Source organism: Drosophila subpulchrella, chromosome 2L (assembly GCF_014743375.2).
Source record: "Drosophila subpulchrella strain 33 F10 #4 breed RU33 chromosome 2L, RU_Dsub_v1.1 Primary Assembly, whole genome shotgun sequence".
Classification (NCBI taxonomy): Eukaryota; Metazoa; Arthropoda; class Insecta; order Diptera; family Drosophilidae; genus Drosophila; species Drosophila subpulchrella.
Window position 1 is genome coordinate 16,653,147 of NC_050610.1, and position 12,288 is coordinate 16,665,434.

The 12,288-nt window shown below is 36.7% G+C and overlaps 1 protein-coding gene and 6 non-coding genes across 8 annotated transcripts in view; 3 read left to right on the top strand and 4 right to left on the bottom strand.

Annotated features, from left to right (window-relative positions):
• The window catches only part of LOC119547588 (protein sickie), a 180,591-nt gene extending 170,675 nt beyond the window's left edge, over positions 1–9,916 (bottom strand). For both annotated transcript variants that reach the window (XM_037854502.1, XM_037854500.1), the window contains exon 1: positions 9,798–9,916. In XM_037854502.1, the coding sequence (XP_037710430.1) occupies positions 9,798–9,857 (60 nt within the window). In that variant the 5' untranslated portion in view covers positions 9,858–9,916. The remainder of the gene's footprint in view (positions 1–9,797) is intronic.
• On the top strand, positions 564–687 carry LOC119548914. Its single transcript, XR_005219355.1, has one exon. It is a non-coding gene; the product is annotated as a U5 spliceosomal RNA (small nuclear RNA).
• LOC119548901 lies at positions 1,901–2,096 on the bottom strand. The gene has a single exon (XR_005219343.1). It is a non-coding gene; the product is annotated as a U2 spliceosomal RNA (small nuclear RNA).
• On the top strand, positions 2,874–2,996 carry LOC119548911. The gene has a single exon (XR_005219353.1). It is a non-coding gene; the product is annotated as a U5 spliceosomal RNA (small nuclear RNA).
• On the bottom strand, positions 4,281–4,476 carry LOC119548928. Its single transcript, XR_005219369.1, has one exon. It is a non-coding gene; the product is annotated as a U2 spliceosomal RNA (small nuclear RNA).
• LOC119548915 lies at positions 5,066–5,189 on the top strand. Its single transcript, XR_005219356.1, has one exon. It is a non-coding gene; the product is annotated as a U5 spliceosomal RNA (small nuclear RNA).
• On the bottom strand, positions 6,400–6,539 carry LOC119548905. The gene has a single exon (XR_005219347.1). It is a non-coding gene; the product is annotated as a U4 spliceosomal RNA (small nuclear RNA).
• Positions 9,917–12,288: the final 2,372 nt, after the last annotated feature.

A 12,288-nucleotide genomic window follows, 5' to 3' on the forward strand; every position in this document is an offset into this window, starting at 1 on the left:
GCCGAATGGTAAAGGATAAAATTAAAAATCCGCTTTGATTGCCCAAACATTATTAACTGAGATAAACTTGGAATAGAATTGTTATCCATGAAAGTTTTTGAATCAAAAATCAATGTTTTATGTGAGTTATAGAATTAAATGAATTCTATAAGCTTTTACAAATTGTAACTTCTTTTTGCGTTATTTATTATGGAACTCCTTAATGTGAACAGCCGCTTCTGTCAACACTTATACACTTTCTCGATTCATTAACATTCATTGTAAAAATAATGAGAGTGTCTGAAAAATACGTCGATTTAATTTTCTTTACATATATGCACAAAAGCGTTCATTTGACAATTAGATAAGCAAGACGAAGTTAAAAGTATTCGGATTAAAGCATCCTATATACACATTTTTCAAGAAGGGATAAAATGACATTTGATTAGTGAGCCCAGGTAGCCGACCAACGAATTAAGGAATACTCCCTTGGGTTTGCAGTCCTTCTTCAAAAGTAAAACTATAATTCTCAACTAGTTCTGACCGTTACTTAACCCAGAGACAGAGTGATTTAGGGTGTAAAATCACTCTGGTTTCTCTTCAATTGTCGAATAAATCTTTCGCCTTTTACTAAAGATTTCCGTGGAGAGGGACACTCTAATGAGTCTAAACTCAATTTTTTTCAGGCCTAGTAACTTCTGTTACCCGGGCCCATTGATTATAAATTAAAAACAAAAATTACCGATATTTTATTTACAAGACATTAAGCAGGTGTGGTGTTTGAACCTTTTCTGAACTTTGGATCAACAGGAATTTGTTTTTAAGAAACGGAATGGAAAACATTTGTTGAGTACTTGACAGGCCGCAACAACATTGCTAGCTCTCCTCTATGAATAAAGTCGGGCGTACATCCGAGATGCAGAGGCAAATCCAATGATTCCATTCAATTTTACAATGCACCTAACAACGTAAAAAAAGTTTCTGCATTTTTTAATTTTCTCATACCAAAAATAGCATTTAGTGATTACGGTTATACTTTTATTTCGAAATTTTAACACATTCACTGTCTTACAAAAAGATCAACTGAGCCTTGAGCACTTCCACAGCGAACTCCGCGTGAATCCACACATTGCCCCGCACCATTTTTATAGCAGGACTCATGCCATCTGCCGCACTTTTTACGCCATTGGCTGGCACGAGCAGCTAAGGTTGTGGATAATAAGGCCAAAAGAAAAAGGAGTACCAGTACAAACGTTCTCATCGTGAAGGTTTTCCAAGTGCCAATGAGAAAGTGCCTTAGCAAATCACCGAGACGAAAAACAGCTTAACAATAAAATAACCAAAACTAACCTGGTAGAGTCAATGTTCTCAATGAAACAAATAAGGAAATTTTTTTTATATCAAATAATTGCTTTAACTATTTTTCTATGGTAATTACAAGATATAATTACGATTTGCATAGTTTTAGAAATGGGTGGTGACAGAAATCTGATTGGTGGACATTTACCCATACTTTGAGCGAAGAGGTTTCTATGTCACCTTCGATGGAATACGATTTTAAAACTGCGCAAGTTTCTTTAAAGACTGGGAAATTTGGAAATCATCATATAACTGATTGTATCTAAGGATATATTCTTCACATCGACATGCATGTTTTTGTGTAGATTAAAGTAAACATAAAAAATTAAGACACTGTGCATAATTTCCCTTAAGACATCATATTTCTCCAACTTTTAATGGAACATCGACGGCTGAAAAGTTTTAATCTTTAAACCAAGCAGATGGATTTTAAACATATGGACTTGGACATTTGTGAGCAGAAAATAATTCTAGAGAATTTTTTTTTAATATATAAACAGAAAGGACATTACTGCTCAATACGGAGCTTTGTTCTTCCCCCAATAATATGTAAAATTTATAATTCAGTTGGGCCGAAATCCCGGCGGTACTGCAATACCGGGCCAACCCGCGACAGAGGTGGAGCAAGCCCCTAGCACTCCGTCTGATTCCAAAAATCAGTTTAACATTTGTTGTCCTCCAATGGAGGAACTATCAGATGTTAAGCTGATAAGAACAGATACTACACTTTGATCTTAGCCATAAGGCCGAGAAGCGATAACTAGGACATTGTGCAGCAGAGAACTACACTGAAATGTTGCTAGAACCAGTTGAGGATTATAGATGAAAAAGGATAAAACTAAAATCATTATACTTAGGGGGTTGCTTCCCTTTCAAGTCAAAATAGTCCTTGACTAATCCTGTAAGCGAGTATTCAGGTAGATAAAGGTATCCCCCAGAAAATGGTTATAGTTACCATTGGAAATTCCCTTTAATTGCCTGAACATTATATAAATAAGATTTTTATATAATTTAACTTGTTTATTCCCGAATATGTTTTGGAAACGTCTCTACAATTCCTTTGCGTGAACAGTCCGTTCCGTCAAGGTGCTTACACTTTCCCGATTTATTAACATGGCAATGGTCAAGCCAAATGCCACACTTTTGTTTCGAATGAGCAGCAGCCTCAGTAGTGTGATATAAGGCCAAGGTAATCAGTAGAAAATAAATCTTCATCGTAAAAATAATGAGAGTGTCTGAAAAATAGGTCGATTTAACGTGGTTTATAAACATAAGAGCGTGCGAAAACTGATTTTTTTAATTAGATAGGCAAGACGAAAATAAATATTTTTTTTGTCTCGGATTAAGGCATGTCATATATAAATTGTACAAGGAGGGATAACGTGACACTCCTTAGGAAAGTGAACCCAGGTAGCTGTCCAACGAATTAAGGACTACTGCTTTGGGTTTGCAGCCCCTTTTCAAAAGTATAATTATAATTCTCAACTAGTTCTGGCCTACACCAAACCTAGAGACTCAGTTTAAGTGGTTTGAAATCACTCTGGTTTCTCTTCAATTGTCGAATAAATCTTTCGCCTTTTACTAAAGATTTCCGTGGAGGGGGACACTCTAATGAGTCTAAACTGAATTTTTTTCAGGCCTGGTATCTTATGTTACCGGGCCAATTGACAATAAATTTAAGAAATATTAAAACATTTTATTAAATGTTCGAATTGTTGGGGACAGGAAAATAAGTTAATCAATGCATGTTAAATTTGAAGCTAAGAAATTATTAGAATTAAATATTCTACCTCCTCCTCAAGAAAATCTTTATGAAATTGTGAAAGTTAAGTTGGAATGAACTTGGTTTTGTTTTTATGAAACGATTCTTTTTTAGAAAAACACTTGTTGAGTACTTGATAAGCCGCAACAACTTTGCAAAGTAAAGAAAAGACAAAAACAATGATTTTATTCCGTTATATAATGCACTTAAAAAGAAAAATATTTTTGATTGGCTGGAACTAAAAACCAGTTTATATCCCTTAAAAGCTCTGGCAACTTTGGGAATGTTTTAATCTTAGAAAGAATACGCTCGTTAGTGATTACAGTAAGAGTTTTATTTCAAATATTTTACGATTCACTGTCTGACAAAAACATCAATTGAGCCTTGAGCACTTCCACAGCGATTTCCGCGTGAGTCTAGACATTGCCCCGCACTGTTTTTATAACAGGACTGATTCCATCTGCCGCACTTTTGACGCCATCGGTTTACATGAATAGCTTGGGTTGTGGATAGTAAAGCCGAAACCAAAGTAACTATTAGTACAAACGACCTCATCGTGAAGATATTCCAAGTACCTCCTAGAAAGTTGCTGATGTAAACGATGTTACTAAGCAAATCGCCGAGACGAAATAAAATGTTACAATAAAATAACCAAAACTAACCTGTTGATGAGTCAATGTTTCCAAATATATATATATATAACAAATGACGATTTGCAAAGATTCAACATCGAATGGTGACACAGAAATCTCTTTGGTCGGAATTATCTTTTTTGTTATCTCCAAAGGGTAATCACACAAAAGAACGATAAAGTTTGTAAAGTTTGTTTAATGACGATGAAGTATTGTCTTTTAAACTAAGCTCGTCTAAACTCGTCTAATGATGCTGCTCAAGAATATAAGTACTTTATTAAGTCTGACTAAGATATAATAATCTAGAAGAAACGCTACGCAAGATAACATTAAAAAGCAGGTTTATAAAAACATGTATTCCATTTAATATAATAGGGTTTTTAAAAATATATGCCAACAATTTACTAAAATAATCGAAGCCATAGGAATGGCCCAATGTCAGCAGAAAATATGTACATAGAAGTTATTTCCAGTAAAGGAACTTCAAGGACTACACTAGTTAATTGGGTGCTATGTTTTCTCCCCCAAATAGTACGTTTAATTTATAATTCAGTTGGGCTGAAATCCCGGCGGTACTGCAATACCGGGCCAACCCGCGACAGAGGTGGAGCAAGCTCCTAGCACTCCGTCTGGATCCAAAAATCAGTTTAACATTTGTTGTCCTCCAATGGAGGAACTATCAGATGTTAAGCTGATAAGAACAGATACTACACTTTGATCTTAGCCATAAGGCCGAGAAGCGATAACTACTGCTAGCAAATGTAGGCAGCTCACTCAAATACAGCTAAAACACGTTGAGAATTACTTAGCATGAAAATGGAAAAAATTAAAACAAATACTGTTATATACTTTTGGGGATGATTACTGCACTCTTTGGCATTTAAAATTTTGCCATCCACGTAAATACAATTTAGGGATTGCAGAAGGTATATTACTTTGAAGGCCACAAGGATCATATAGGCAAAACAATAACGTCAGTTCAAACGTCCAGATAGTAAAGACTTTCCCAGTTCTCTGACAAAGTGCCTGGCGGTATATATTCAAAGCAGCAGAAAAACGAAATGTTATTTATATATTCGGCAGCTAATCCATATTCTAGAATACACAAATTAAGCATTAATTAAGACATCAAGAAAATGTATTAAAAATTATTGATATTCAAAGAGATATACCAGTGACACCCTACTAAGTGTCGACTTTGCTTCCAAATACATCCCTTACAGAAGCACTCAAAATACTCCCTTTCAATTGCATTCCCTAACAGTTGGTTTTATAATTCTCAAGTAGTTCTAGCCTATGCAGAACCCAGAGGGAGAGTAATTGTGATGATAAGTTACTCTGGTTTCTCTTCAATTGTCAAATAAATCTTTCGCCTTTTACTAAAGATTTCCGTGGAGAGGAACACTCTAATGAGTCTAAACTCAATTTTTCTTTGTGCCTAGTGACTTATGTTACCGGGCCAATTTATGATAAATTTAAAACTTGTGGGTGAAATGGGAAGGTGTTTAAAGTTTTGGTAAGAATTCTTTAAAATAGCACTGAAAACTGTGTTCTGTGTGGGAGGAAATCGATATCTTTGAATATTTCTTAAATAAAAATGGTATCAGAAACAGAGCGGTTGCCTTCGTCGCACCTTCCTGTTTGCCATTCCCATAAATTTTAATTGAATTATTTTATCTCTTTCTCGGCTTTTCCCAAGGCTCAAGCTCCAGGGGCTTTGCTACATTCGAGGAAAGCATCTTCATCAATGCGGGATTGTTTTGCATAAATAACGCATAAATTGAGACGATCCAAGAAAAGGCCAACAATCCAAATCAGTGCTACATGCTTGGCATTGACAAAAAGTAGGCTAAGCGTAAAAAATGAAATATGTTTGGGGTCAAGGGACGGTTCGGAATTACATTTGTTAAGTTCATAAAAAGAAAAGCAAGCCAAGTCAGTCTCTAGAGTTAGACCGACGTTACGCATCGAAAAATCTGAACTTTGTGAGGAGTCATTCCTTTTTTGTGTGTGTCTCTAAATTGGCTATATTTTTATGCTAAAGGAAAAACCAAAAAGGCTCGGCTAAAGTTTTTTGAAAGCCAAAACTAACCAAGTAGTAAATTTACATAGAAGTTAAAGGTTTCCGTTTATCTGGTTTTCTCCCCCTGTCGAACTTGAACTATAAAAACACAAAAATCTAGCCAGAGGAAAAAGTTTCCAGTCACATAAACATAAATTGCGACAGTAATTTTCGGTCAGGAACGTTCGGGGAATTTTCCCGCATTCACACACCAACAGGCATTTGTATGCACAGGATGGTTATTGTAATTTGGCTGGAGTAGGCTAAATGGGAGTTAACATTAAGTTTAATTTGCCCTATGTCCTTAAGCCCTTTTTCCTTGTTTGGGGTTGAGTGTTCCTTGATTCAAATGGCTCAAATTAATGGTTTAGGTAAACTAGTTTCACACAATGATTTGCCATTTGTGTGGTTTCAAATCCTTTTTAAACCTACATAGTGTTATCCCAAGTATCTTAGTTATATGCTCATTTAAATGATTATGACCCATCTAGATTTAGCCTTATAGCGTTTACTTTCAACACATTTTAATGATGCTGAGCTCAGCCATCCCTAGACTTTCAGGGCAGTCTATATTGTTAACCTAATGTTTTATTGTATTATTAATGGCCCTCTCGGGCTCCCAAAAATTGCCGTAGTGGACGGTATTTCACGTCCCCATGGCGGGGTATTGGTTAAAGTTTTCAACTAGCAATAATCGCACCTCAGTAGAACTTCATTGGTTACGATATCGCCTCTGCGCAAAGATAACTTTAAACCCCAAATCACAAGCTATTGCACTCAAAATAAGCTAGAACTAGTTGGGAATTATAAATGGAATGCAGTGTGCAATGTGGAAGGGGGAAATGTTGCATACTTTTTAAGGACTTCCTACCTGAATGGTAGTTTTACCTACTGTTTAGAAAACAATGGATAATGCATTTAAGGGTGTCTTTCCTAACAACCAACTATGCCTATCCCTAAAAAGGTAATACGGAAATTCTGGTTACCGATCTAAAAAGTATTTTATACCATTTTAACAAAGAATAAATTATTTTTTAAGGATTAAATCAAGAATCTAGTCTTAAATAAAAGAAATGAATGCACAATGTCTCTTTTAACAAAACTTGAAATACTTTTTGTACAAGTTCCTTTCCTTTTTTACCAACACTTAAACCTTTAAAATGTTCCCATTACCAGTATTCATTGCAAAATTTCGTTCATTTAAATTTCTATTTGTTCTTGTTTTCGACGCCGCATTCTAAATACAATTAATGAAAGATTCAGAGGGCCGGGCCACAAGGATTCAGGGGGTGCGGAGAATAAGGACACAAGGTTCCTTGAGGTCATGTTCGCCTACTCTAAAATGCTAAATAGCCACTTTTGCGGACGGGCATGGCAAACTTTTTTCCTTTTCCTTGGCGACTTTCCATCGTTCTTCGCTTCTCCACGGCTTTGTCATAAAAAATTGAACAAGTTTTCCTAGGGAAAGCCAAGTGCGGATGGGTATGGGCCTGGGTATCCAGTGGGGTGGCAGAGACAGCGACGACAATACCGGAAATCCGTTTCATGACAAATGCGTCACATTGTCCTGGCGTCCTGGCGGCTGAGTGTTAAGAGAAGTGCCCCCCCAACTTTTCCGGCTGCTCTCCTTTACGATCCAGCCGGCAGTGAAATTCTAGAAATTCCTTCAATGGCAGCACGTGACTTGGCCAAACAAGAGAGTATAAACGTGGCTAAGAGAGCGCGACATTGACATTGGGGGAGAGCAAAACAAATCGAAGGCGCAGGCGCCGCTCTCGCAGGACTCGAAGGATTCGCAGCATTTCCATCTACGTGCCGGCATAACTTTGGCATTTTAATGAGAAATCCATATTTATGTTGTTTGTTTTGCCAAAAAGAAGAAAAAGCTGGCCAAAAAAAGGCATGTTCCAAGCGGGCAGCATATGCGGCGAAAAGTGAAATTACTTTGGTGGGTGGGTGTGCTAAGGCATTTCTGTAATCATTTTTAATGGGCCGCGTCGTCTGCGGGTGTATAGAATGGCATATGGCCGCTATTTACGTTGGCATCACAGACCGTTTAGATACTCGAACTTTAGGCAGTTCCAAAAAACTATTAGTGGTATTTAGGCGGAAATGAATGACAGTTGGGAAACCTAAATAGCAACGAATTTAGTTCTTTAAGGGAGAAAAGTTACATGTAAAACTTACTATGTACTTTAAAATTATAAATTTCTAAAATTTCAGAGATATATGTTAAACTTACTATGTACTTTTTAATTATAGATTTCTAAAATTTCAGAACCTTGTCTAGTAGAATTCTTGCCGTGTTATGTTAAGTATAATATTATAATAATTGTAATATTTGTAACTCTATCTATCTTTGTGCTATTATTGGATAGTAAATATAATTTTATAAAAATAAAACTAGTTATTTATGTATCATGGTTTTTATGTGATTAAAACAAAGAACCAGGAATAATAAGTTAAGATACCTAGCCTTTATAATTTTTGTTTCTATCTTGTTCTGCTTATCCCATGAGTGGGGAAAACCAACCATCCAGATGATCCCATATGAGCGGACATTTTAACTAAACCACGTTCGCGACTTGTCACAATGAAGATGGAGTCATAACGTTATCATTCCAACGCAAAAGCCATAAAAATAGCGGCTTAAATAGCAAGAGCCATCACGTCCGGAACGAAAAGAGGGATGCAATTCCCCGGGAAAAGTCCACTTCACACATTTTGCTCTAGCGCTTTTTTTGCACCCTACTTTAATACTAGAGGAGAAACTCTAGCGATACAAAAAAAAACGTTATGTTTTTATTGTGCAAATAAAAGCACGCGGAAACTACTTAATCAAGTTTCAGAGACGGAGTCTCCCCTTCTCTTTCTCCCGGCGTATGTCCATCTCGTTTTAACCCAGGACCAAAGGAATCCGGAAACTCCCTATGAGGGAAAAACAAAACGACGGCAACTCAGGAATAAAAAGCAACAGCAGCCAACAGTACAGACTTTCCCGGCGTTGTTTTTTGCGATTTTCCTTCTGGGTGACGGAGGAGAAAGTGCGGGGAAAGTCGGGGGAAAGTGGTCGCGGGAAGAGCCAAAGCTGAGACAACATGCAAACCAAAACAAATGGGAGCTGAGCAGTAACACTATCAGAGTTAAATCGAAGAAAATATTCTCTTTAAAGTGGAGATAAATGTATTAATAAAATATTTCTTAAAGAAAAAAATCCAAATTTAATCAAGACCTTTTTATAAAAGCACTAGCACTTTACTTTAAATAGGTTTTTAATAAATTATCCTAAAAAGGCATATAATCTTAATTTCTACAAGTTAGTTTTTAATTTGTTGATAATATTTATTATACCGAAATCTTAGTCATATTATTTCTATCAATAAAAACGACACATAATAAGGATATCCTTATTTTACAATCTACAAAAGTTAAGAACCTTTTTGATTCCCCTAAGAACACTTTCTATTAAGCAATTTCTTTCTCTAATTGCTCAATCTACCCGCTTTCCTGAGACAACCCTTTGGTAATAGCACATCTACCACCCTTATACCAATTTCCCCGTTAGAGTATAACAATTTGGCGAAAGAATGTTTCCCAGCGAGTTGAGTTCAAAATTTATGACAGCAATTAGCGGGACAGTAGGCGTGTATTGGGGGTTGCTCCCAGGTTACCATTGTCGAAAAAAGCACGAAAAGTCTTCAATTAATTTGTTGAGCTCTGCTCAAACAACAGAACGTCGGCCCACATCAATCAAGTCGTGGAGCAAGTCAAACGTAAGGTCTCCATTCGGGGGATATACTGACCCCCTGACCCCGGTATCTTGGGTGTGAAAAATCGCCAGGATAGCTTAGAGTCGGGAAACTCCCACAACTTTGGTCGCGTGCCAAAATCCTCAGGTCGTAAATTGTTCGTTTCATTTTTAATTATCGCACTTAAGTTGTATTTTTTAATGCCAGCCAGCAGGCAATTCGACTTAAATGCTAACAAAATTGAAGAAGCTTACCTGAATCGTTTCCGTGGCGGAATACTTTCGATTGTAGTCGACGTGATGGAGGTTCGGCATGTTTGCTCACAGTTCACTGATAATGACTATGGATAGGGCTACTTAACACGTGTCCTTGGGCTGGTGGGTGGCTCTTCCGGTTCCCTTTCCGAATCCCTTTCCTGTTCATCAAGATATGCCAGTTTATGAGGCATTTGTGTTAATTTCTGTTGTCGTTCCACTTTTTTGCCTCCTTTTTTCGAAGAGGGTTTCTTTTCCTGCAAAGTTTGTAAAGTTGCAAAAGTGTAAATTACTTCAAGCAATCTAAAGACTTCTTCATTCTCCCCCTGATCCCCCTTGGGCATTTGTTTACTCATGTCGATATTGTTAATACGCCACGTGTTCCACAGCGGGATGCGTGTAAGTCAGGAATATATATATATACATTAGATGGGGTGGTCCATGGACGGTTGGGCTTACGGATTTATTGCCAAGTTTACGCTACGTGCTTTGACTAAATTTATAAGCCGAAAACGCACAAAGAATCGAGCAATGGCCCAAAGGCACTGACAGAAACAAATAACACGCACACACAAATATGTACTTTGAGAAGACATTGGAATACAGTTGGATTCAAGCAATTAGGAGCGGTTATGGGGCTAAGCGATGCTGGGAAAATTGATTTTTAGTTTAGGGATTACGGGTTCTAAGGAAATCCAATTAAAAATCGAGTGCTGAAGTAATTTTTTCGTCATAACTTTGGCTTTAACTTAGTTTTAATAATTTATTCATTAAATAACAATTTTAAAATAACTTGAATGACTTTGAAATAATAGTAACGACTTCCAAATCAATATTCAATCTTTATAGGAAAACAAAATGGCCTAAAATTGTGGAATTATTACTTTAAAAATCTTTTTATAATGGGTATATCCTTACAAGGCCTACAATCCAAGCTTAGGTAAGTTTTTCCAAAATGAGTTTTCTTAGTTTATGGGTGATTTGTAACTTAAATATGAGGAGTTTCAATCTTAAAAATAAATTTGAACTTTTTAAGCACAAATTTCATGACTCAAAAATAATTTTCCAACTTTCTCAGCTTAAATTCTTACCTTTGCTGTGAGCAAATGTATTTAAATCTGTCGAAATGTATCTTCCAGTTATTTGTACAGCGTACGTGCAGCTATATAGCCAAAGTTTGCCAAGAGCAAACTTTCCGCTAAGATGTGGGGAATTTCTTAACCTTCCTAAACCCATTTCCCTGGTGAGAAATGTCATTCGGTTCGTGTGCAACTTAACTGCTTAAGCATTCATCATTCATCATGGCTAAGACGCTTCAAATACCTAATTAGCCAGTATCCTAGCGATACTGAATATAGCAGTATCCTTAAAAAACCAGCATCGTTTCTACATGGCTAATTGACTTTTGTTGCCGTCATAAATGTTGACATACAAAATAAGGAGGATAAACAAAGCAATATCCTGGGCAGGGCCGAAAGGGCGTGCAACAGCTGTAATTTTGTAATGCCCATTAAGTTTTATGCGTAGACAGGCAAAATTTACGTCCAATACAAGCTATGGAAAATTATATCGTAAAGTGAATGTTAAACTTTCGTTTTCTATAGCCTAATAAAAGTCAAGCAGAGCGAAACTTGTTGACTGCCAAGTTTGGCCTCCTTAGGCGCATAACAATTGGTTAAATAAAATTTAGAATTGGGTTAAATGATATTCAATAATAAAGAAAGTAGTTTAAGTTTGTAAGAAACCTTTGTTGATAAAAATAAGGATGTTAACAATCATCAGAGGTCAATTTACGCCACTTTATTTCACAAACCATATCCTTTAAAGAAACTAAGAGCATTATAAAGGACATTATCTCATACCACCATTACAATATATTATTTATTTTATAGCAGTGCTTTATCATTAACGTTTTTTTTTATTTCCTGTATGTACAAAATTTGTTGCAAAGTTATATCGAGTTGCCGCCACCATTAATAATATTTCTTCGCTCCCTTGGCTGTGCTTTAAAATTAATGATGCATTTTATTGGCTGGGCCAGAGGACGTGGCAACTTTAATCATAAATTGAGGAGTGGTTTGGTGGTTCCAGTCATTTCACTAATTACGCCCAGAACAACATCAATGTTTGCCCTCCAGTCGGGGGGTCTTTTTGGCCAGGATGTGGAGCTGAAGCTCCGCCCAAAATCTCTCCACATGACGCATGACCAAAATTTATTAGCTGCTTATGGATTAGAAATGCATAGTGTATGGGCGAATATTTGTGGGGGGTGTACGCAAATGTGTTGAAGACTTGGTAATCTGAAAACACTCCGATGGCCGGAAGCAACAGGATGCCAGACCAGGCCCCCAAAGTCAAGCAGTGCAGGCCGAAATGAAATTGTTCAATAATTGAGTTAGTTGAGGAAATTCCCCAATAGACCCGGGGCCCCTTAAAGCCATCGAGTCGGAATGGTGCAAATGGCCGTATATCAATCGATTTACAACTGATT